This window comes from Delphinapterus leucas, chromosome 1 (assembly GCF_059928025.1).
Source record: "Delphinapterus leucas isolate spDelLeu-1000000601 "Yukka" chromosome 1, BTC_Dleu_Yukka2, whole genome shotgun sequence".
Classification (NCBI taxonomy): Eukaryota; Metazoa; Chordata; class Mammalia; order Artiodactyla; family Monodontidae; genus Delphinapterus; species Delphinapterus leucas.
In genome coordinates this window covers 86703399-86728647 of record NC_143129.1, presented here as the reverse complement: position 1 = coordinate 86728647, position 25249 = coordinate 86703399, and the positions used below count along the sequence as shown (strand labels likewise).

Here is a 25249-nt window from a genome sequence, read left to right as displayed (position 1 = left end):
AAAATATGAAAAAAAGAAATTAGAAGAAATTATGAGAAAGTATTATTATATCATGATATGATTTAACCAAGGAATTACCAGAGAACCACTTTTCCATTGATATCCTTATTGTAAAGAAAAGGTGATCTAATAGTCTCTTCCTGATATGTTTCAGCTGCAGTATCAGAAGTAGTTAATTGTTCTTCACAAGAATTGCCCCAGCTTGGTAGTGTATCCACATCCACAAACTGGGAAGGTGCACCCAAGGGATCCATGGAATGGGAGCTTCAGCTTGTCTTTTCCCAAATTCCTCAGCAATTCAATATTCACTGTAGACTTTAGCTTAAGAGAAAAGAATCATTTTAATAGAGAAGCACAGGTATTACTTTACTTCTATTAGAGTAAAAAACAAAACTCTGCTGTGAAATGCTCCAATAGTACATTGTGTGATTATAGTCACTTAAACAGTCCATTAAAAAATCAAACGTACAATGAATTACTACGGCTTTTTTAAACAGGAAGAAAGAGGGATTATTTAAACACAAATTATTTTCAAAGAATTACAGTCATTTAAATAATCACACGGCCCATCAATTCTACTTTCCAGAAACACAGGACTATTCATTCAACATTCATTGAGTGTCTGCTATTGGCGGGGTAGGGGGAGTGTCAGGTGCTGCAAGAGATACAAAGATAATATGAACAACTTAAAAAGTTCAGTCTAATATGGAAGATGAGAAGCAGGGAGGTTACTGCAATCAGGTAGTAAGAGATAAAGGTCTGAACTATGTAGAGAAACAGATGGAGAGGAAGGCATAGATTTGTGAGGCAACATACAAAGGAAAAATTAACAGGATTTGAAAATTTATAGAATATAGTATATGAGACACCAATGTGGTATAAGGTTGGTTGTACAGAAATGTAGAAATTAGAACAGAAGGGTGATAGGAAGACACGTAGTGTCAAGTCACAGAAACTCATGGGAAATTTAACACGATACTTCATTTGGCAATAAGTCAGATAGCTATTACAGAAAAATGGTAGATTCGTTCATTCAGTAAATCTTTATAAGCAGCTATTATGTGTCAGGTATTGTTCTAGTTACTGGGGACACACAGTGAATAAGACAGAGCAAGTCCCTACCCTTAGAGAGCTGATGCTTCCTTGAAAGCAGATGAAAAACGATAAACAAACAAGCAAGCAGGTATCTAATAGAACGACTGGAGGCAGTGAGTATTATAAGAAAAAGGTTCTATCTGAGCAGAGAGCTAAATAAAGTTAGAGAGAGCAAGCCATGTGAAGCTCTGGAGGGTGCGTCAGGCAGAGGGAATGGCAAGTACAAAGGCCAAAAGGGCAGGCAGGAGCTTGGTCTATTCCAGAAGAGCGTAGAGGCTGGTTTGGCTACAGTACAGTGAGCTAGGTAATGAGTAGCAGGTGATGAGGTTGGTGAGCCAAGGAAAGGCCAGATGATCTAGTTTGTAAGCCATGATAAGAAGTTTAGATCTTAATGTAAATGAGGGTAAGCTATTAGAGGGTCCCTATAAGGATAATGACTTAATATAAATATTTGAAAAGATTACTCCAGCTACAGTGAAACTGAGTGGGGGCAAGAGTAAACGCAGAGACCAGTAGAAAACGACTGGAGTAATCTAGGTGATGGTGATGAAGGTGGTGAGGAATGGTTAGAATTGGAATGAATTTTGAAGGTAGGGTCAACAAGACTTTCTAAATGCACCTGAGGGGGTGAGGGAAAAGAACAGAATCAAAGGTTACTCCTAGATTTCCTGCTTGAGCAATTAAATAGATGGTAATGCTACTTATAGAGAAGGAAAAGACTGGAGTAGGTTGCAGGTGGAGTAATAATCAAGGTATTTTTTTCCTTATGTTTTCCTTTTGTTAGTTTGAGATACCCATTATATGCCCAAGTATGTATATCAAACATGCAATTGGCTGGCTACATGAGGCTAGAGCCCAGAGGAGAGGTCAGGCTAAAGATATAAATTTGGAAGTCTCAGCATATAGATGGTATTTAAGACCACCAAGAGAGAAAATGCAAATGGAGAATAGATCCAAGGACTCAGTCCTAAGGCCAAATTTAGAGGCTGGAAAGAGGAAAAGTTTAAAAAAGAGATAGAAAAGCATTGATAAGAATGGAAGATCTGGAAAGTGTGGTACCCTAAAAGCCAAGTGAAGAAAGTAACTTTAGACAGAATGCTCAAGAGGGATCATCTAGGGTTAAATGCTACTGAAAGGTTGAGTAAGGACTAAGAACTAATTAGTCGGTTTGGTAAATTGGAGATAGCTGGTAACACTGAACATACATGAGAGCAAAGAGATGATTAGGGAATGACAGCTGGTACGTGAACTTCCTAAGAAGCTTTTCTGTATGATCCTTATGTTTGTTAAGAGTCAAGGAGAAAAAGCATGCCCTTCTATATCTAATATCTTGCTGTTTCTTGCTGAGAGACATGGGATACTAATTGGAATGAACGATGGATTTGACACAATATTCTAATTCCTGCACCAACACTGTGTGGTAGGAAATGTGCTCATTTATATAACTATTTCAGAAAGGCCTTGTAGATCATACCAGGATAAAATTGTATTGGAGGATTATTCTTATTTGTTACTAAGTACTCCTTTGATATTACTTTGAAATAAATAAACTAATTTTATCTAGAAGTTGGTGTTTAGTCCATCCACTTGGCCTTTGAAACTAGAGGCAACCACAAGTCCTGTTGATCAGTTCACAAGTATTCAGCCTGGAACTGGACAAGCTGAACAGAGTACAAGTGAAGGCTACATTCACTGTCTATGGCTGAACTGCCTTGAGCTCAACGGAATGACACCCTGCAGAAATTCATAATTTCAAAAAATTATCCACAGGTTTTTGGTGACAACTCATGCTGAAATTTCTTAACCATGATACTAAAAAGTCCATTAAAAACAAACTTAGTTTTCATTTTGCAAACTTGAATGTCAAATTACAGGGCTAAATCACTTCTTTAAAATAACTTTTCCTTCCAATTCTAAGTAATACTCACTTACAGAACATTTGAAAGATACCAAAAAGTAGTTCCTACCTTTTTCTGTGATAGGTAAAATCATAAGGTACATACAATTTTGAATCCGGTTTCTTCAGTATTTTAAGGTAAATATTTCCATATGCAATTACACTTTGAGGCAGAAGCAGAATGGTAAAAGCTTGGGCTCCGTTATCAGAAGGCCTGAGTTTGGGTTGAGGACATACCACCTAACAGTCATATTATCCTTGACTCTAAACCAGAGTTTTCTTATTTCTAAAATAGGAGTAATGTACTACTATGGTTATTGTGAGGATTAAATGATATAATCTGTATTAAAATTGCACAGCAGGGACTTCCCTGGTGATCCAGTGGTTAAGACTCTGCCTTCCAATGCAGGGGGTGCAGGTTTGATCCCTGGTTGGGGAGTTAAGATCCCACATGCCTCTCGGCCAAAAAAACAAAAAAAACATAAAACAGAAGGAATATTGTAACAAATTCAATAAAGACTTAAAAAAATGGTCCATATCAAAAGAATCTTTAAAAAAAAACTGCATAGCAGAGCACCTGGCATCAAGCAAGGCACAATAAAAGTTATAACTTTCTCAGAGCCAATGTGAAAGTCACCTGCACCACTGTTGAGATAAAGAGATGTTTTCATGTGTGGCAAAGACCAAGACACTCACTGTCAAAGACTCTCTAACGAGCATCAGATAAACAAATTGGTGAATTAAGATACACTCTTACTTATCTCAATGTCTGCCCTTGTAATGACTTGTTAATCCCTAACACCTAGATCAAGCCTACATCTGTTTTCTCTGATCTGCTCCTGCGCCAGTAGGGGAAAAAAAAAATCAGAAGTTATCCTCTCTGCTGTCAAAACAAATACATGGTTTCCTATGTTAGCTTGGCCCTCCATCAACACTAAGAGAAATCTGTTTTGAGTCATTCTTGGATGACTCTATGCTATTCCACACAGCATCTGTGATAGACAGCCTCCAAGATGTCCTTCAATGATACCTGCCTCCTGATATTAATGCCGTTGTGTAGATGCCTCCCATAATGAATAAGGCTGGCTAGTGTACCCAACTGGATATTGCAGAAATGACAGTGTGTGACTTCCACGGATGGATCATAAAAGATATTGTGGCTTCTGCCATGCTCTCTTGGACTGCTTGTTCTGGGGAAGTGAGCTCTCGTGACATGGGGACACTCATGAAGCTCATGGAAAAGCCCCTGTGTGGAGAAACTGAGAGTTCCTGCCAACAACCAGCATGACCTGACAGACATGGGAATGAATCACCTTGGATCCTCCAGCCCCAGCTGACATCTTGACCACAACCTCATGAGAAACCCTGAGCCAGAACCACAAGACTAAGCAACTTTTGAATTCCTGACCCATAAAAACTGTGAGGTAATAAATGCTTATTTGCCTATTATGTCCCAGGCATTCATTCATTCAAGCACTGTTAAGTGCTGAGTCTCTGTCTAATGGAAGATAGCTCCACAAAAATCACACAAAGATATAATCGTAGAAATACATACATAGTTAAAATCTGTGATAAGTGTCCTACAACAAAGAAGGGTGGAGCTATTTAAATTGAAGAGGCAGAGAATGTCTCTTCCAGATAGTCAGAGTTGAGACCAAAAGTAGAAGAGTTTTACAGGCTGCGGAAAGGTACATCTGGCACCTTAAGGCAGGAAAGAGCCTAAGACACTAAAGGAACAAAAGAAGGCCAACTGTGGAAGTTACAGTGAACCACAGGGTATTAGATATGTTACAAATATGCTTTCTAATCCTTACAATAATCCTGCAAAGTAGGTATCAGAACACTTATTTTACAGTGAGGGCACCAAGACCCAGAGGTTCAATTATCAGCTCAAGGTAACAGAACTAGTAAGTGGTACCTTGAGGTCCAAATCAAAGACCAGCTGGCACTAAAACCTGTGCCATTTCCATTACATCATATCACATTGCCTTCCTTCTTTTCCTGATGCTCTGAGAAAAGAGAAGTCATTGTTCAAATTATCTTAACTTCTCTCCAACTCAAAATGTCTCTATCTTCATTCACTCTTTCCAACTTCCAAGTGATTTTTGGGTATATTCCACACTTTTAAGCCTGCCAAATCACCTTCATTTAAGCATTTTACTGCACCTGACTAGCCTTCCTCTAAGAGAATGTAATAACATCAAGTATCCCTTCACTACACCTGATCTCTCCTTCCCCTGAGTCTCTTACTCTCAAATTTTTTCCCTACCCCATTTCTTCAGAATACCAACAAACTCCTCTTTTCACCATTTAACTTTAAGAGTAATCTGTTTCGCAGCTCTACTTCCTTTTCCTCCATTTATTCAACCCACTGCAGTTCTGCTTCCATCTCTATAACAATACTAAAACTGCTTTTTCAAGGTCAACAATAATTCTCCAAATGTCAAGTCCAAGAGCTAATCAAATTTTAGCTGCATCCACTATTGATTATCCCCTCCCTGAAACTCTATTATCTTCTTTGACAGTACACTCTGGTAGTTCTCCTATATGTCCAACCACATCTTGTCAGTATAGTTTGTTGGATCTTCTTCCAAGATCTTAAAAGTCATTGTGACACACGAGATACTGAGTGTTAAATGAGTAATAGGTAATGTTCAGAGCTCTTACTGTAGAGCAAATTTAATGGCATTATATGAAAGTGTCATGGCATTTAACAATGAATTCTTTTTCAGCTCCATCTCTAAACAGAAATGTATTTTTCTCATCAAAAAGAGATTTAAATCTCCCCCTCCCCCAACACACACACCTTGGCAATAAAGCAAATGGAGCAGCAAAGCCAAGCTAGGCAGGAAAATCTGATCCCTGATCCTTAAGGAACAGTGGTTCTTAACATTCTTGGAGTCCCAGACCCCTTGGAGAATTACATGAAATATAAAAACCTTTGCATCACCCAAATTGTGACTACATGAGCTCATACAAGCACAGGTCTGGAAAAAAATCTGAGGGGTTTCCCAGACTCAAATTAGGAATCCCAGTGATGGAATACAGAGTGCTCGGGTAAGGAAAGGAGGAGGGGAAGGCTACAATAATCTACAGCTTTAGGCAGAATTTTGGATAACATTAAAGAGGAGCGGGACTTTCCACTGAAAATCAATTGATCAGTCCTGTATTTTGAACAGGTTCATAAGCAAACACAAAACCTTAGTAAAAATGCTCCTGAAGCAAGACTTTACGTCCCAGGATCTCAAAGTTTACATGTAACAAACAGAAGATTGCAGAATCAGATCTATTTCCTTAGCCATACTATCTTAAGGGTTATCTTCAGTACCTCCCTAGATGAGGATAAAGAGAACCCACTATGTATATTTTACAATTCAAATTAGTAATGAGTATATAACAGTTCTTATTACCCTGTAGCTCATCTTTTTTTTTCTCAAAATCTTGTCATCTTTTAGTTTACGAAGTCCTCCAAATAGTGCTTTATATGATTAATTGGATTGGTTAGAGGGATTAGACTTCTATTGTTGAAGACAGGGCAGAATCAGGCAGAACGTCTTGGATCACTGTCTCAAAAAATTCTGATTTTTTGTCTGAATAAAGAGAAAATGATATCATTTAAAAGACAAAAGAACTTTAAATCTGTTTTCTTATTCTTCAAAATGCTTACATTGATTAGATAGGCCTGGATAAAAGTACAAAGAGAGCTGGTCCATGCTTTTGACCTCCGCTCATTACCACCTCTATTTCATTGTTTTTGTATAAATTATAGGTTTACCATTCTTTATGTCTTTATGTCTTTGCATTTCAATATTTTAAACTTCAAGGTACTTAGATATTTCCGCACAATACCTCTATCCCAACACCAAATCTATTATATTTAAGAATCATTCTATGCAAATAGAAAGAATGACTTTTTCTTTTTAGAAAGTTACTTAGATGGAAAAACAAATGGAAGCAGTCAAATATGTCAACAATAAATACAGTATAACAAAAAGATTTCTAAGTTGTGTTAATAGCCCAGGTCAAATTTAACACCATTATTCAAAACCAGCCAAACACATGCTCTCTCTAATGGTGAGTTAGTAGTACCACCTTCACATTAAAAGAACTTTACTATGTTTCATCTATCGATGTCTAAACTGAAGAAGATGATTCCTATGTACTGGTTTACATGTGTGTGAGTGGCAGGTTCTGGGTCTGCTGTGCTGTGTCGTGACTGTCAGTGTTTCTCTAGTTTTGCAGTAACGCCGTGTTGTTATTTACGCTCTGACAGACTGTCACGTGGTAGGTTCTTTCTCAGGAACTCAATTTAACTATTATTTATTGATATATCGTCACCTTTGAAACACTTTTACTGGCACAACTTATTGTTAAAGTTTTGAATCCAAAAAAAAAGAACTTTACTATGTTTCAATTATAAAATTAATACATTTAGCAATTCTGAAACTTAAGAAACTAAGGTTATGCTGTTGAAGTAGTGCATTGGGAAGTTATAAGATGCATTATCTTAGCACTCAATCGAAGATGTTTACAACAACTTTCATTAAAATTATTTTTTCTGGGAATTCCCTGGAGGTCCAGTGGTTAGGACTGGAGAGGGCACAGGTTCGATCCCTGGTCAGGGAACTAAGATCCGGTAATCTGCACGATGCGGCCAAAACATAATAATAATAAATAAAACAAAATTATTTTTTCCATTTGTGATTGTCCTTTCCCATAATATTTAATAATGTTAAATTAATTTTTTAAAGATAAAATCATGACTCATTCTAATACAGAAGTGAACATGGTTCAAGATTTTATTTAACTCACAAAGGTACCAGCCAGATGGTTGATAAAGGGAGTCCCAAAATTGGGCTCATTAATAGATCAGGAATACTGAAATGAATGTACGTGAGGCAAAACTTCCACTCAACCTCTAAAAGACATGTAGAATTTTCATGTCTACAAATAAAATGATTTAGTATTGACAGTAGTTGTCTACAGTTTATACAGCTGTAAAATAACTTTCTTAGAATCAGGTAATACAAGGGGTGTCACCGAGATGGAATCTAGACTATGTACTAAAGCACGTTTTTTCCTCATATATATACACATTTTTTCGTATATTAGCCATACACGCTCACCTAAATGCTCCCTTCCCCATCAAACTTAACTGAAGTAAGTCTGTTGCCACAATTTCCTCCCTTCTCATTCATCCAACCCACCGTAGGCTTGTTTCAAACACCTACACTGTTACATCTATTTACAACCTGATCATATCCATTCTCTACTCTTATCATTTTCTTGAATATGGCAGACTAGGTGAACATGTCTTAAAAACTCAAGAAACGCCTGAAGAAAATCAGGTAATATAGATAAAACTCTATTTTCTAAGCTGGCTGCAGCTATCTTGAAGGCACAGACTTATTTCTTTTATATACCTATATGTTAGCTTTAATCTTCCACAGCTACAGACATCAGAACTCCTTTCTAAACACTTTTATGCAGCCCAAGAATAAAATCGGACAAAACTGCAAAAAAGAAAAGCTAATTCCCACTTGGTGACAGAGCACCTAAAGCCTCAATTACCAAGCAAGGAGGAGTCAGCCCTGTTCACTTCCCCCTCCGGCGACCAAGGAGCGGAAACCAAAAGCCAGACCAATGTCACTCCAGGGACTGCGGAGATCCAGACAACTCAGCATCCTGGGCTCAGCGCCTACCCAGCCCTGATTCGAGCAGCTCTCGGTCCGTGAAACGCCCAGTCCACACGAGCGACCACACAAACTCGACTCCTGCACCCCAGGACGCGCGCCTCCCCAGGGGCTAGAGCACCACTGTCCCTTGTGCCTGGGTCTGCCTATCCTCTATCTTCTGGTGGGTAACTTCTCCCCGACAGCGCCTCAGGCGAGAGGAACCAGACCAACAGCGGAGGGGGGAGCGCCAGGCTCATTTTTGCGGAGAACTGACAAAACCAGCCCTCTATGCCCGCACCCCCAGCCCTGGCCGAGTCCCGTGCGCCTCCCGCCGCGCCCCCGGCCCGCTCCGCCCCACCTTCCTTCCCGGCCTCTGTCCCGCCGCTCACAGCATTCCGGCGGTCCCATCCGGGAGGTAGGCACGGCGGGTTAAGTTCCTCGTGGAAAGAGGCCGAGCGGCATCCCCGGACAAGCCTTGCCAGGAGCTCGGCGGGTAAAGCAGCCAAAGTCGCAGGAGGCTGGAAAGACCAGCCGCAGGAGCCCTGGCAGGCGAAACACCGCCTTCCGCTCCCGGCCGGCGCTCACCAATCAGAGCCCAGCTCTTACGTCATTTCCCCCAGAAGGCAAAGGGAACGTCGGGCGGAAGAGGCTCCTTGAGCGGACCCGGAAGGGGTGGGTTCCACGGGCGGGTCCAACTAGCCCGGAGCCTCGTGGAGGCCCAGGTAGGTACCGTAGGCGCGCGGCGGCCGAGCACTTTTTGCTCCGCTCCTCGGGTTTGTTTGGTCCTGGCTGAGGCCTTCCTGGTGCCAGCAGCGGGCGAGGCAGGGGGATTTGGGGACGGTCTCGAGGGTGGAGGGGCACCTGGGCCACTGCGGGAGCCCCACCGCCGTCCCTGGGAAGCTGGCCGCGGACACCCGAAGCTGGCGCGTGCCGTGTTGAGCTAGTTCACCCGGCGCCTGCAGGGCTCTCCTGAGGATGGTCTGGCAGCGTGGTGGGTGTGCGGAACCCCCACTTCACCCTCTCCTGACTGAAGAATTGGTTTAGCGACATCTGACAGGTCTGTTCCGGCGGTCCAGCCTTTCAGCGCATCATAGAAGCATGTTTTCGGGGGCTGTGGGTTAAGAAGCAGGGATGGTAGGGGCATAGAGGAAGGTTAGGGCGTGAGCTCTCTCCGAAAAGCGTCATATACACAACATGCATGTGAGACACAAGTGACCAGTACCAAGATGTATGGAAGATCGTTGAAGTTCTGAGGCAATGGAAAAAGCTTCGAGAATTGGACTAGCCCCAAAGGAAGTGGGCCTCAGAGGGTAACACTTGGGTAGACGGGCGAATGCATGTTATTCTAAGTGGGAGGAACAGTTTGAAGAAGGCAGGTGACAGGACAAAGAGGGAAACCAGCTAGCCTGACAGAAAAGTTTATGCGAGAACTAAAGAGGAATAGATAGGTTGAGTTCTTGCGAACTGCACACTGTTTAGCTCTTAAAGGGTTTTGGGGTAGGATTAGTGCGTTTGAAAAGATTAGTCAGGTAGTATTAATGACTTTTAAAAGAAAAGAATGAAAAACATGGAGGTGGAGGTGCTACATAGTGCAGGAACCCAGTGATAAAGAGCTGGAACAGAAAGTAGTGGAAAGAGAAAAGGATCCTCATTCAGAGAAACAGGTAGAAGTTTCTGACAAAAGAGAGGACGGAGGCAAAGAGAAATAGTTTAGTGGTTAAAAGAGGAAATTTTGGAGTTTGGTTTGTAATCTGGCTTTGGCACTTAAAACCAGCTGAATGACTTTGAGCTAGCTATTTCATGTCTCTGTGTCTAGTTTCCTTGTCTGTAAAATAGGGATAAGAATAGTACCTATCTTGCAAGTTAACTGTGAAGGATCCTTTTAAGCACTTCACATGTATTAACCCACTTAATTCAATTAATTGTGATTAATCCAATTAATAAATATGAAATTAACTGCATATGTTTACTCAGTTATATATATTTTAATGTATCAGTTACCATATAGTAAGCACTCTTTCAGTATTGGCTGTTTAAATAATACTAATGAGCCAAAGGTTACTACAAGGTTTTGAGCCTGAATGGCTTGGAGACTCAGAAAAAAGTGAGTAGGGTTCAGGAAGCAAGGTAGGTTTGGTTTTATACACGTTAAATGTGATACTGCAAGGTGTTCGGATGGGGATGTCTAATAAACTCTTGGAGCTGTATAGTTAGTATTCAGGTATGTAGGCCGGACTGGAAGTAGGGATGTGGTGGGTCCCTGGGCCTAGGCGTGCTGTATGAAGTCTCCAAGGAAAATACTGTGGTAGATGGTGGAAGACTACCATGAACAACAATTACAGTTAAGGGGCTGGGGCCAGAGGAGTAAGATGAATTGGTAAAGAATTGATCAAATGGCCCAGGTGAAGAGCGTTTTTGCCATGTTAATATTATCTTCCCTTCATTTTTAACTGGCTTTATGTTGGTTCCTAGGAGAAGAAAAATGAGGCCTGTAAGTGGTCATTAAAAGAAAGTATTAGTACAGGCATTGAATATTTTCCTGTTAAAGTAGACTAAAACATCAGGTTGTAATAGAAAGAGACCCTGTAGCGTTAAACCAAACAAACTGAACCAACAACAGCAACAAAAACAGCTCCAGAAGAAGGCTGTAACTTCTGTTTAGTATTCTTGTGTTTTTTAAGCTGCACCGGTGTTTGGGGGAATACCTTTCACGTTTCCATATTAAGAACAGACAAGCTTAATTTATCTCCTTCACCAGTCAGTTGTCTCTTATGGTAACCAAGTGTTTTCAGAGAATTTGATTTAGTGCAGTTGTTAAAACCAAAGCTGGGTCCGCCCCCCTGTGGGCAATCAAGCCAGTCTACTGACACCGGGTTGTGGTGAAGGAAAGTGCAGCTAATGCTCAGAAGACACCCCTCCCCGGCACTGGCTTTCAGGGAAAGGTTTTTCAAGTCAAGGTGAGGGAGAGGGGGTGGGGCATGTGATCAGCTGGTGGGCATTCTTCTGATTGGTTGGTGGTGAGGTAATTGGGAGTCAACACCATCAACCTAGTTCCAGCTGGCCTGGAGTCTACGTGCTGGTGGTCAGCATTCAGTTAACTTCTTCCACCTGGTTGGGGTTTCAGTATCTGCAAAACAGCTCAAGGATATGGTTCAGAATATTATCTCCATAGCCCTTGAGGAGGAACCTAAAGATCCTTGATTTTGTTTAATGGCTAAAACTATTTTTATTTTGTCTTGCTTGATTCCTTTGTTTCTGCATTTTCTCACTTCTCTGATTACATTTGCTCTTTGGAACTCAGGGAAGGCTTAGGAGGCTAAAGGTTTTCTACTAACGGGAGGCAGGTGGAGGACATGGTGTGGCGGGGGCGGGGGGCGAGGGGTGGGGGGCGGCGGTGGTGCCTGACCTGGGAAGGCCCTGTAGGGTCCTGCTCGGTTACATAAGAACTATGGCAACTTCGAAAAACAGTGTGCCAAGGGCAGGTGGCTGCCCTGCTTTGGAAATCCAGGGCATACCTGCACGTATTAGTTACAGTAGTTCTCAAAGCGGGGAACCGCAGCAGCAGCATCACTTGAGAACTTGTTAGAAATGAAAAATCTTGGGTCCCATCCCAGACCTACTGAATCAGAAATAGGCCCTGGGGATGTGCGGTGTAGGTGGTTCCCAGCAATTTGTTTTCATAATCCCTTGGGTGATTTAGATACATTCTGGAGTTTGAGAGCCACTGTGCTCGAAGGTAAGTGCCACAAGATCAGGGATGTTGTTTTACTCAACACCATATCTCTAGCGTCTAGATCAGTGCCTGTCTCATTATTAGTAGGTTTACAATAAATGCTCACCAATAAATATTTTCAGTCTCAGGCTGTCTGTCTCCGTGTAAAAACTTTGATGGTAGTTGAATGGGCAGAAGCAAATTGTTAAGCTGCATTGGGACTACATGTCAGAATTTGTGAGGTGGCCATGACAGTGTGACCAATCCGAAACTTGAGGAGTGAGAGATTACACATTGAGTCAGCAGTGAATAAAAAATGGAGATGTCTGGGTATTTTATGTCAGTAATATATTCAAAGTAAATGAAGGTTAAGCAACCACAGGTCATGTACTTTTAACTACATGATATGCAGTCGGTGTTTGCCAGCCTAGCAGAACCCAAGAACTCAGTTTTCTTTGTTTGCAGGTGCAGCTGCCTCACTTGTGGTATCAGATGTTAGAACATGGGGCTCACCAGGCAGTACCTACGCTATGTTGCCAGTGCAGTCTTTGGCCTTATTGGCAGCCAGAAGGGTAATATTGTCTTTGTGACACTTCGTGGTGAAAAAGGACGCTATGTGGCAGTACCAGCCTGTGAACATGTTTTCATCTGGGACTTAAGGAAAGGAGAGAAGGTATGCGAGAAATCACCTAGGTTGATATTGATTTATGGGTATTTAAGGGTGGAGGCAGAAGTGGGAGAGGTCTGCTTTGTCATGCACAGACTTTGTTGTCATGCACAGATTTTTTTTTTTTAATGTGTGTGCCTCTAGAAATTTTTTTTTTCCTTTGGGTCCAGATAGCCAAGTATCACATTCTATTGTGCTCTTCTATACTGTATTCTGAAAACCACAACCAAAAGAGCCTACCTCTTGGGTATTTATTTGTAGTGATATTTACAGGTAATTATTTGTAATCATTATTCCCAACATGTTTGTTTTTCTCTACTTTACCAGTTCTCCATTTTTCAAGTTCTTCTACTTGCCCTCACAACTAGTTACAGAAATTAAGCATTTAAAAGGAATATTGCTATGTTGACTGAATCTTTCTCTTACTTATGCAGATGAGGCCCAATGGTTGTTAAACTAGCCTTTGATATTTTGTATGACTCTGAATTCCCAAGCCTACCACTTCTGCCGAACAAAATACAGGCATTTTGATCTTGTCCACTCACTTTGTGACCTCCAAGAGGTTAATACTTTGATACTTAGTGTCCCCCAGAGTCCCTTGGGGATACATCACTGTAGCACTCCAGTGCCATGCAGGTTGGTTTCTGGGATGGGGCTCAGTTAAATCAAGGATATGTTTATAACCCTTTATGGAAAATCATTTGGTGTTGACATAGAATAAGGACTTAGTAATTTATTCCATTGCTTGGGAAATTTTGGCATGTATCATGCTAATGTAGAGCTTTGGAGAAATAGTATAGCTTTACCTTTTCTTGAATGTTTCATTACCCTGTACAAATAATAATTTCTATATTAAAGAACTTGAGATAGAGTCCAGAGACTCATTATTATTCATAAGAGTGATTTGGAATTATTGATGCTCTTAATTTTACTGTGCCTGATTATTCCCACACTTTTTCCTTGATGACATGCTTAACTCCTCTACATTGTTTTTAATTCTTATTATTTCAGATTCTCATCCTTCAGGGGCTTAAACACGAAGTCACTTTCTTGTGCCCCTCCCCAGATGGGCTGCACTTAGCTGTTGGTTATGAGGATGGGTCTATCCGAATCTTCAGTCTCCTGAGTGGGGAAGGAAATGTGACCTTCAATGGACACAAAGCAGCAATCACTTCCTTGAAGTATGATCAGCTAGGAGGCAGGCTGGCATCTGGGTCCAAGGTGAGACCTTGAATTAGGTGCCTGGACTTTAATCTAGAAAGGAGTGTAAGGCTACTGCTGAAGCAGGTTATTCACAAACATTGTTGTGTCAAACAGTGGGCACTCGGTGTACAAAATAGTATAGATGGTAGAATAGAGTGAGAAGGATGGATATGAATTGGGTGGTTCATTTTGATTCCTGTCAGATTCACTGATAAAAGACTATAAATACAGGAACAAGGTGAGGATGCCCATGATAGTTACTATGTAACATCATTGTGGATATGCTACCCAAAACAGTACACAAGTTGGGGGGAACAAAACAAATTGGAAAAGGAGAGTCAAAATGATGATTCTTGGCCATTCGTTTTGGTAAAATCGGTAGCTTTCCTATATCTCAGTCATCAGAAAATAGAATGTAAATGATTCCATTTACAAAAGTATGTTAAGTAATGGACACAAAAATACTGTGAAACTTTACTAAAGAATGTAACAGAAGACTTGAGTGAATAGAGACACAAACCATGTTCTTGAATGGCAAGACAAAGTATTGAAAAGATGCTCGTATGTTCTAATTAGTTTATACAGATAAAGCAATTTAAATATCCCAAAGGTCTTTTTGTTGTTTTTTTAGAATATGACCAAATGATTTAAAAGAACATATTGAAAAAACAAATGAATAATAAATAGCAGAATTTTGGGAAAAAATAAAAGGGTTTCAGATTTCTTTTTTCAGGGTTAGATTTAAAAGGTTTCAGATATTAAAATGCATTATGAAGTCATAACTTATAATGTGTTATATTAACCTGGCATTAATACAAAATAGTCAGATTACTGTAACCAAATGGGAATCCAAGGAACAAATCCACTTGATATACCTAATTAGTATATTTTAAAGATGACATTTTTGATGAGTAGAAAAATGATGGATTACTTATGAAACAGGACTTAAACTATTTGGGGGCAAATTTAAAGTTAAAACTTTACCTCATGCTGTGTACCAAAGAGTCACAGATTAAAGACTTAAATATTAAACCATGATATTTTAAGTAAACTAGAAGATACATAAATAAATATTTATTTGATATCAAGGTGGAAAAAGACTTCAAGCATATCAGCAAGGAAAGAAATTATAAAGGAAAAGACTGATAAATTTGAACGCTTGATATTTGAATATTTAAAACATTTCTGCATTTAAACACTATAAAGAAGTTGTCAAGAGTAAATCCTAAGAGTTCTCATCCCAAGGAGAAATTATTTTTCCTTTTTTTCTTTTTATTATATCTATATGAGGAGATGGGTGTTAGCTGAACCTATTATGGTAATCATTTCACAATATATGTAAATTAAACTGTCATGCTGGATGCCTTAAACTTATACAATGATGTACATCAATTATTTTTTCAATAAAACTGGAAAAAATAAAGTTAAAGGACAATGAAAAAGGGAAAGTATTTAATAGTTCCACTATAAAAGGGAAGGATTAATATGTCTTACTAACCAACAAACAAGTGAAAAATAAGACCCAAAAGAAGATGAAAGACATGACTTGGCAGTTCAAAGGAGGTGCAGAACGGCCAGTAATCACCATAGAGCATGTACAGAATTTCTCATTGGTATTCAGAAATGCAAATCAAATAAACATTGAGACAGCCTTTCAACTTTTGAAATTGGCACTGTTTTTTGAGCAACTGATAATATCCAGAGATGAAGGGATAGGAAAACTGGTGTTGTCATACATATCCTTGGTGGACCTTTAGATTGGTGCAGCCTTTCTGGAGATCACCCTGAATTGCAGACTTAAGATAGAAATACCTTTTAACCCAAGAATTTCCCTTTTTAGTTTTTATTCTGATCTGAGATATGTACAAAGATAGATGTACAAGAATGTTCATTTCCACATATCTATGATAGCAGAAAATTGGAAACTGCCTAAATGGCTGAAATAGAAAAAATTTAAAGTAAATTATGGTATATCCTTAAGGTTGGTTATTATGTGACCATTAAAAATGAGAACAGTGTGGAAAGACATGGAAGTATATTAAATGAGAAAAAGGAGAGTTATACAGTGATAGGAATAGCATGATCTCAGTTAACAACATGTATGTATACATAAAGACTAGAATAGTATACAACAAAATACCTGTGGTGGTTATATCTGGATGGTGAAATCAACTGGTGTTTGGTTCCTCTGTGCTTTTCTGTATGATTTCCAAATTTTCTATAAGGACTACATATCAACTTTGTAATAAAAATATTGTTTGTCAAGTTAGGCCTTATGTGGTAAAGAAAATTCTTCTGTATTTGATTCCTTTAGGACACAGATACTATCGTGTGGGATGTGATCAATGAAAGTGGCCTCTACCGTCTAAAGGGGCACAAGGACGCTGTTACACAAGCATTGTTTCTACGAGACAAGAATCTGCTAGTTACTAGGTAAAGAAATAATAAGTTTCGTTTCCATTTTTCTCTAGGTAAATTCACTGGAGAGGTTTTCAAAGAGGGAATTTGTTTCATTCCTTACTCGTATCTTCGCACTATACTCAAGCTCATGTGCTAGTTTCCTCTTCTCGCTGCTTTTCCTCTCTCTTCCCCTCCCTTCCCCTCCCAAACGGTGTCATAGATGCTGTCCAGAGTTATTTATAGCATTTTTTAATTCCCTTTTCTGATTTGTCATTATTTTCCCCTCATACCAGCTTTTCCATAGTTCCTTAACTCTTCAACAGACCTTGTATAGGATGAGCTGTCTACTTTCTGGATCCCTAGAAAGTCAGAAAAGCCGAACATGGAGCAGTGGGCAGATGCGAATACCAAATGTTTGTCTTAGCCTGCCTCTTGAGAAGAGACATACTCCATACTTAGGCCTTCTGAACATCTCATAGGTTGAACCATTTGAAATTTCCATTTGTGTGGGTTAAAAATGATAGGTCAGATATCAGCAATTTCATATATCAGCAATTTCATATAGCTCAACCTAATATAATAGTTATCATTCCTAAGGAATGACCACCCAGGAAAGTTTGGGATCTTAAGTTTTGCCAGGCAGTAATTAGAAGAACCATAGTAATTAGAACCATAGAAGAACCAGAAGGCAGTGTAGAGGAGCAGCACGAAATGCTGTACCAGTGGTGGATTTGTTCCTGTGGGATAGGATGCATGGACGTTAGTGTGTCTTGTTCAGATAACACATTCTGTGAGGCAATGACTCTACTGCTCTACTAGAATATACATACACCTTATAGCTTAGGGAATGTAAGGGAAAGGAAATAACACCGTGAGGTGGGATTATATAGGAAAGACTTTGTAAATTGGGTTTTTGTTTTTTTCCAGTTTTGTCTTGAAGCAGGATTATATTAGATTCACATTGGTGAAGAAGCAGGGAACAGGCATTTGAGGCAGGAATAGTAGAGCCCATTAGCAGGGAGATTAAGTGCCAGTTAATGGGAGGTTTTGGGAATGGTGCTGAAGAGCTTGATTTTGAATCCATAGAGAACCTTGAGTTAGTGCAAATTTAGAAGATTAAGATTATCTGACAGTAATGTATTGGATGTGGTGAGGGAACAGAATAGACAGAGACCAGATAAGTTATTAAAATAATTCGGGCAGTAGGACCTAACTTCAGGTTTGTGTACAGAAATGGATTGGAAAGAATCGAGGCTTGGAGACTTCCCAGAGGAGGCGTTTTCAGGACCTAGAGACTAGCTGGACATAGGAGACAAGGGAGCAGGAGAGGTCTAAGATGTTTGTGTGTTAGAATGAAGGAATGTTGATGCTGTGGCGATGGAAATGGTGGTCAGCTGGTCAAGTTCTGCGTTCTGTAGCATTCTGAATTCAAGGTTATTTTTGTGCTTACAGATGGAACATTTTATTTTTCTACCTGAGAATAGACATATAAAGAGTTAGGATTCTTTACTTTTTAAAAGAAAGGTCAGGTAAATAGTAACATTAGACATCATTGCTGTGTTATTGTCTTTTTAAGGCAACAAATAAGTCCTTGATTTTCCTGTTAGTTCAGTGATTCTTCCTAATAAGATTTTTTTCCTATTTCTTCTTCTAGTGGGAAAGATACCATGGTGAAATGGTGGGACCTTGATACCCAGCACTGCTTCAAAACAATGGTTGGCCACCGAACTGAGGTATATGTAGGGTCATGGGCCCAGGGAAAGAATAGCAAGGCAGAAAGGAAAAGATGGTTTCTTCCCTGGCCCTTTCATGACTCTTTGTTTTTACTAACAGTAATCAACATGTACTGTCTTTAGAGAGAGAAGTTGGAGTGGTGGACAAAGTGCCAACCGTCAGAGCAGATGCAGCTGCTCTGGCATTCAGTAGAAATTGGCCTCGGATAAGTTTTTAACCCATGAATATGGGTTTCATCACTTTTAAATGATAAGTATCCACCTTTATGGTCGTAGGGAAGTTTAATGTGTACAATGCCTGGCCCAGTGACATGTAAATAGCAAATTGTAGGCATTATAATAATTATTGAACATAGATCTGTTCAGTAGAGATCAGGGAATATTTTACATCTTTGCATCCTCCTTTGTGCTTTGTTCATACCAGGCATAGGTGAAGGTGAGTAAGGGGTACAAACTTCCACCTATAAAATATGTAAGCCATGGGATGGAATCTACACATAGGGTATATAGTCAGTATAATATTTTAACGACTTTGTATGGCGATGGATGGTAACTGGTCTTATTTTGGTGATCATTTCATGATGTATAAAAATATTGAATCACTGTGTTGTATGCCTTAAACTAGTTCAATGTTATATGTTAATTATAACTCAATTATATATATTTTTGTATGTATATGCCCTAGAATATATGAGGAATATACACACCCTAGAATTAATGAGGAGGAAAAGCAGATTCTTTCTTGATTTGCAACAGTATTGTTGTTTTCATTGTTTAGTTCATGGATGTTTGAGGCTAAAAATTGTGCTCTGATAGACGTTAATGGAGCACCTTTCATTTGCAAGGCACTGCTGAAATCAAAGAAGTGCCACGCTTGAAATCATTATTTTGAGTGGCTTCTAGTTAGGATTTATTCTGAACAGCCATTATCTAAATTTAAGGATAGGAAATTACAGAGAAACTGCTAGTTACCCCATAAACAACACTTCCACCACAGATCATTTTCTTTCTCAAAGTGAGCTTTCTCGTAGTGTATTTTGAAAGGGTTGTCTTAATATTAGACTTTGCAGTGCCAAAGAGATTTCACTACAGTGTACTTAGACTTTTGGAATGTGATGTCATGCATCCTGGAGTCCCTTAATAACCATATTATTTGAATATTTTTATACCCTGTAGGTGTGGGGGTTGGTTCTGGTGTCAGAAGAAAAGCGACTCATCACTGGGGCTTCTGACAGTGAGCTGAGGGCTTGGGACATAGCTTACCTGCGAGAGGTAATTGCTTTTTTTCTAATCATGGGCAGTGTCATGTTTTAGCAATTTCATAGACTTGTTGAATTTAGAATCAGATGTAATTTTTGAGTACTTCACATAGTATTGGAATTCTCTCTTACTGCGATTTCTAAACATTTTTCTTCTTCATTCTGTGGTCCATTGCCCTGATTTGCACTTGGAAGAAGGATAGCTTTAGGCTGACAGCTCTTGGTAATGTTAATGTTTTAGTCTGTAGGGCTCTTAGCTTGATATTCCTTGACCTTTGGGTGTCCACGGATGGACTTCCGAATATCTGTGACCCTCTTCCCTCAAACAAAAATCTATGTGAAATTTGTGTATGTTTATGTAAATATGTATATTCTGAGAAGATCTGTCACATTTTCTCAGATCATCAAAGATTTTGCGTGGATGAAAGGTGTTATAGACCTTAGGGTTTAGCTGGAGTTAGGTGTGTGGTATTGGGTCCAGTAGCCATTTTGATGGGTTCTTCATTAGTAGGCTAGGGTTTATCTTTTTTTTTTATTTAAGGAGAAAATGTAACCTCTCTTGCAATGTCTTTCAATTCGTAATGCCAATATGAATCTTTCCCTCTAGAATATGGTAGATCTTTCACCTAAGAAGGTTTTAAAATTAATGAGGTCATCATTTTTTCACCTTGTTATGAAACAATAGTCCTTAGACTGTGGAAAGTTATTGGAGCTGGTATAATGAATAATGTTTTGTTTGTGTTCTTGATGTGGTCAGTTTTTAACACATTCTGATGAATGTGCTGTCGTTGAAGAGGTTTGATCAGAGAGATCACTAAATGGAAGTTTTCAGTGGCTATAAGGACAGGTTTCTAAGTCATTAGGGGGGAAAATCACGTCCTGGAACAAATTATTTCAGCTTTTTTTTTTTTTAAATAAATGTATTTATTTATTTTTGGCTGCGTTGGGTCTTCATTGCTACACATGGGCTTTCTCTAGTTGCAGCCAGCAGGGGCTACTCTTCATTGCGGTGCTCAAGCTTCTCATTGTGGTGGCTTCTCTTGTTGAGGAGCACGGGCTCTAGGCACGCGGGCTTCAGTAGTTGTGGCTTGCAGGCTCTAGAGCGCAGGCTCAGTAGTTGTGGCGCATGGGCTTAGTTGCTCTGTGGCATGTGGGATCTCTCTGGACCAGGGCTCGAACCCATGTCCCCTGCATTAGCAGGCGGATTCTTAACCACTGAGCCACCTGGCAAGCCCTATTTCAGCTTTTATTTTCCCATTTTTATGAAACAGATTGAAGACCCAGAAGAACCAGAGCCCAAGAAAGTCAAAGGGTCTTCCCCTGGAATACAGGACACACATGAAGCAGAGGATGGTACCCTTGAGATGGATGAAGCTCCTGAGGATGTAATTCATTTTTGTTTCTTACCTTCAGTTGAGTTGAGTGGTGGGAAAGTATTCATTTTAGGGAAGATCTTTGTCACCTGCATTTCTTGGGATCATGTCTTTTCAGGGGTCAACAGAACTATTAACCTTCATCTTTTCTCTTGCTTCCTCTGCAGCGCATCCTTACATGTAGAAAAGCTGGTTCCATAATGCGGGAAGGAAGGGACAGAGTTGTGAACCTTGCAGTCGACAGGACAGGCAGGATTCTTGCTTGCCATGTGAGTACCAGGCTTAGGAGAAAATAACAAGGACTTGGCTCTTCCTTTAGAGACTTGTTCTTCTTTCGTATTCAGTGTGGAGGTGAATTTTTCTTTGGTCCTGTTAAGATTTCCTTATATGGTATTGTGTGGACCTATATTCCCTAACTTCTGTTAGCCCAACAACAGTAATTGCTCTTATTCTTATTATTATTAGCAAACATTTATTAAATCCCTGCCTTTCTAAACAATTTAAAAGCATTAGCTTCTTTTTTCTGTTTTTTTTTAACATCTTTATTGGAGTATAATTGCTTTACATTGTTCTGTTAGTTGCTGCTGTAAAACAAAGTGAATCAGCTATGCGTATACATATATCCCCATATCTCCTCCCTCTTGCGTCTCCCTCCCACCCTCCCTATCCCATCCCTCTAGGTGGAAACAAAGCACCGAGCTGATCTCCCTGTGCTATGTGGCTGCTTCCCACTAGCTGTCTGTTTTACATTTGGTAGTGTATATATGTCCATGCCACTCTCTCACTTTGTCCCACCTTACTCTGTCCCCTCCCCATGTCCTCAAGTCCATTCTCTATGTCTGCGTCTTTATTCCTGGCCTGCCCCTAGGTTTTTCAGAACCAATTTTTTTTTTTTTAAGATTTCATATATATGTGTTAGCATATGGTATTTGTTTTTCTCTTTCTGATTTCACTCTGTAAAAAGCATTAACTTCTTATTTAGTCTCAGAGTAACATTGTAGAAAGTGGTGAATTCCCACTTTACAGATGAGACAGCAATCCCAACGAGATTAAGTTGTCCATGGTAATACAACTAGTAAGGGAAGAAAGAGAAATGTTCTTACAGAGAAAAAGCTAAATTACAAATTGCCTCTCCTGGACTCACATCAACCTTTTGCCTTTCTAGGGGACTGATTCTGTGCTAGAAGTGTTTCGTATCCTTTCCAAGGAGGAAATTCAGAAGAAAATAGACAAGAAGATGAAGAAAGCTAAAAAGAAAGCAAAGTGTGTTTTCTTAATATTTACTACTAGTCAACAAGTATCGTGGGTGGGCCACATAGTACTGAAGGAAAAACTATGGCTTCTTTAAAGGAGTATTTACTCTGTTTTCAATTACCATTAAATGCTAGGGAAGATTTTATGGAGTGCTGGTAGTCCAAGTTTTTAATTTCTAAATACAGCTTCATAACTATCATATTCCTAGGTCTTGCACTCAGAGCCACACAGAACGAGAAAGGCAGTACAGATATTCAACATGGCTTCTAAATGATTTAATTCTGAGAGGCTAGCATGTGTCTTCAGTGACAGCAGCCTATACAGACGGAATCCGGGTTGCATAGTGCTGACCTTTGGGACTGTGAGAAGGAAGACTGGTTGGACAGTTACATAATTGGAGTTTGGGGGGGGTATAACCTTACAATAAATAGGTCATTATAGCCATCGAAATCAGTTTCTCAGTGGTTGAAATTTATCAAGTCTCAAAGAAATACAAAGTCACCAGTTTTTAAAATTTTTTATTTGCCAAAGCAAATCTTTTGAGATCTCTGGTTTTTTTTGGCATCGTTGGGTTATAAGTGCAGAGTAATGGATTTTCTAAAAAGTCCTGAAGTTAAGTTTACCAGAGACACTTCAGTGGGATAGTTTGAACTACAAAGACTTGTCCCCAGAAATTTTATGGGCTTTTGCCTTCAGAATCCGTTTATTGAGGGTACCCATAGGATGGAATACTTCATATTAATTGCGTTGTGGTTCACAAAGTGTTTTTACGTACACTACATTGTTTAATTCTCATGGTAATCCGTGTGGTTAAGTGACTCTTCCGGGTTCAATAAAGGTTGTTGGTCTCAGACCAGAGCTTGACTCAAGTAATAGCAAAGCTTCTTCTAGAAAAGTGATAGCATGATAGTCCTTTTTTTTTTCTCCTCTAGATTAAATTCTTGCAAAGAGGAGGAGGAAGACATTGAAGTCAATGTTGAAATGACTCTGCAAGATGAAATCCAACGGGTGACTAATATCAAAACTTCTGCCAAAATCAAGTGAGTGAAAATGTAGTAGCTGAGGTATCTGAGAGAAGTATCTGAAGTGTTGCTACAAAATTGTATCGGCTTTTCCCACCATTTGTAAGCAGTCTGCAAATTACGTATCTGGAGATGGTGATCGTGGCCTTAGCTCCTGCCTCTCACCATGGGCCCACTTACTCATCATCTCATATTTGTTTTCTTATGATAGCTTTTTAGCTTTTTACTTACAGTTCTTTGCTGCCAGTTAAAAAGAAAAATGTATACCCCACATTCCAAAAGGATTTGTGGTCACTTATAAAAAAGAATACATGCACAGCAACAAGTCAGAGCCAGTATCTGAGCTCAGGTTTCTTGGACTTAAAAGCCTATACTAGACGACTGTCCAATACTCAGAGCACTCTTATTTGTAAAATCCTTTATACTTGTTCAAACTTTGTATAGATGGAGGGCATTGCAAAGCTTTTCTCCTAGAAAAAAATTAACCTTGTGAGCTAAGATGGTTGCTGGAACATTTATGAATATTTTCTCATGCAGATCCTTTGACTTGATTCATACTCCTCAAGGAGAGTTAAAGGCTGTCTTCCTTCTGCAAAACAACTTGGTGGAATTATATTCACTGAATCCATCCATGTCAGCTCCTCAGACTGTCAGGACAAACAGAATTACCATCGGGGGTCATCGCAGTGATGTGCGGACTTTGTCATTCAGCTCAGACAATATCGCTGTCCTTTCAGCAGCAGCTGATTCCGTTAAGATATGGAACAGGTTTGTGAAATGAAGCTTTCTGTAGCTTTATCCAATAGTGTTTCCTTCCCTTTGAGTTAGTTTTTAATACTCTTGATGGTTAGTTATTCTTAGGGCCCTAAATACAGTTCCCTCAAAATGTATCTTCAGTGCATTTTGACTGTAGGCCTGTGGAGTTTAGAGTAGGAAAAATTGCCTTTTTAGATTTGGTATAAAAAATGTAAGTTTATTCCATGTCTGAAGCTTATTGCTGTACTTGGCTAGAGAAAAACACAAGCATACTTCCTACTCTAAATTCAAATAGGCTCTTAGTGGTTTACAGTAATTTTACCATGATTTCTCATTCCTCACTTTCCTAGATGACTATTTCACATGTTCTTACCGCTCCTCACACCTCACACCTGTAGCCCCTTTAAGCTGATGACCTTTCCTCCTAGTTCACTGAAGAAATGGAATCATCTAGAAAATGTTCATATGCTCCCACCTTAGCTACATCTGTATCCACATAATCTTTCTTCCTGTGACTGTTGGTGCTCCTAACCAAAAGGTAATCACAAGCTATATTTCTCCTTCTAGCAGTTTTCCTCCCTCTCTTGCATCATTAATCTTCCCTCTCTGTTGGGTTGTTCGCATCAGCATACAGATACACTGTGATATCTCCCATCTTGAAGGAAGTAATCCTGTTTCATCCTTATCTCTCTGTCCAATTATCTCCCCCCATCCTCTGATTCCTTTTCTCCATCAGGCCTTTATCCCCACCATTTCACCAAAACAGCTCTTGTCATCTCATCAGTGGTGTTCATGTTTCAAAATCCAGTGACCAATAAGCTTCGTTTGACACTGTCGTTGAATTGATAACTTTTCTCCTCTTTGAAACAGTTTGAATTTCATTATTTCCTCTTTCTCGCTGGCTGTTTTTTTTTCTCAGTCTTGGCTAGACCCTTTTTATTTTGCTGACTTCTAACTGTTGGAATACTTCAGGGCAGAGTCTTTGAAACTTTTCTCTGTCTACACTCACTTTCTGTGATCTCTAGTCAGGTGGCTTTCTATAAGCTGATGACACTTAAATTTCTATCTCTAGCCATAGCCTCTCCCTGAACTTCAGACTCATATGTCCAAAGCTTTTGTTTGTATCACCCTTGGATGTCTAATAGGCATCTCAGATTTTTATATGTCCAAACCATACTTGTGATCTTCATTTCTTCAATAGTC

At 39.6% G+C, this 25249-nt stretch overlaps 2 protein-coding genes across 7 annotated transcripts in view; one reads left to right on the top strand and one right to left on the bottom strand.

Annotated features, from left to right (window-relative positions):
• Window positions 1–9243, bottom strand: part of GDAP2 (ganglioside induced differentiation associated protein 2) — a 70634-nt gene extending 61391 nt beyond the window's left edge. The window contains exons 1-3 of one of the 4 annotated variants that reach the window (XM_089917064.1): window positions 9026–9243; window positions 6403–6582; window positions 79–321 (exon numbers count right to left, since the gene is read on the bottom strand). In XM_089917064.1, coding sequence (XP_089773190.1) covers window positions 79–254 — 176 coding nt within the window. In that variant the 5' untranslated portion in view covers window positions 255–321; window positions 6403–6582; window positions 9026–9243. The remainder of the gene's footprint in view (window positions 1–78; window positions 322–6402; window positions 6583–9025) is intronic. The other 3 variants (XM_022583949.2, XM_022583952.3, XM_022583950.2) reach the window with 3 other exon arrangements.
• Window positions 9244–9297: 54 nt separating this feature from the next.
• WDR3 (WD repeat domain 3) overlaps window positions 9298–25249 on the top strand; it is a 37645-nt gene continuing 21693 nt past the window's right edge. Inside the window, exons 1-11 of one of the 3 annotated variants that reach the window (XM_022583947.2) lie at window positions 9298–9389; window positions 12845–13052; window positions 14058–14267; window positions 16564–16682; window positions 18304–18382; window positions 19559–19654; window positions 20913–21026; window positions 21182–21283; window positions 22180–22277; window positions 23201–23308; window positions 23828–24058. In XM_022583947.2, the coding sequence (XP_022439655.2) occupies window positions 12882–13052; window positions 14058–14267; window positions 16564–16682; window positions 18304–18382; window positions 19559–19654; window positions 20913–21026; window positions 21182–21283; window positions 22180–22277; window positions 23201–23308; window positions 23828–24058 (1328 nt within the window). In that variant the 5' untranslated portion in view covers window positions 9298–9389; window positions 12845–12881. Of the gene's footprint in view, window positions 9390–9459; window positions 9725–12844; window positions 13053–14057; window positions 14268–16563; window positions 16683–18303; window positions 18383–19558; window positions 19655–20912; window positions 21027–21181; window positions 21284–22179; window positions 22278–23200; window positions 23309–23827; window positions 24059–25249 lie in introns of those variants that run through there. The other 2 variants (XM_089917050.1, XM_022583948.3) reach the window with 2 other exon arrangements.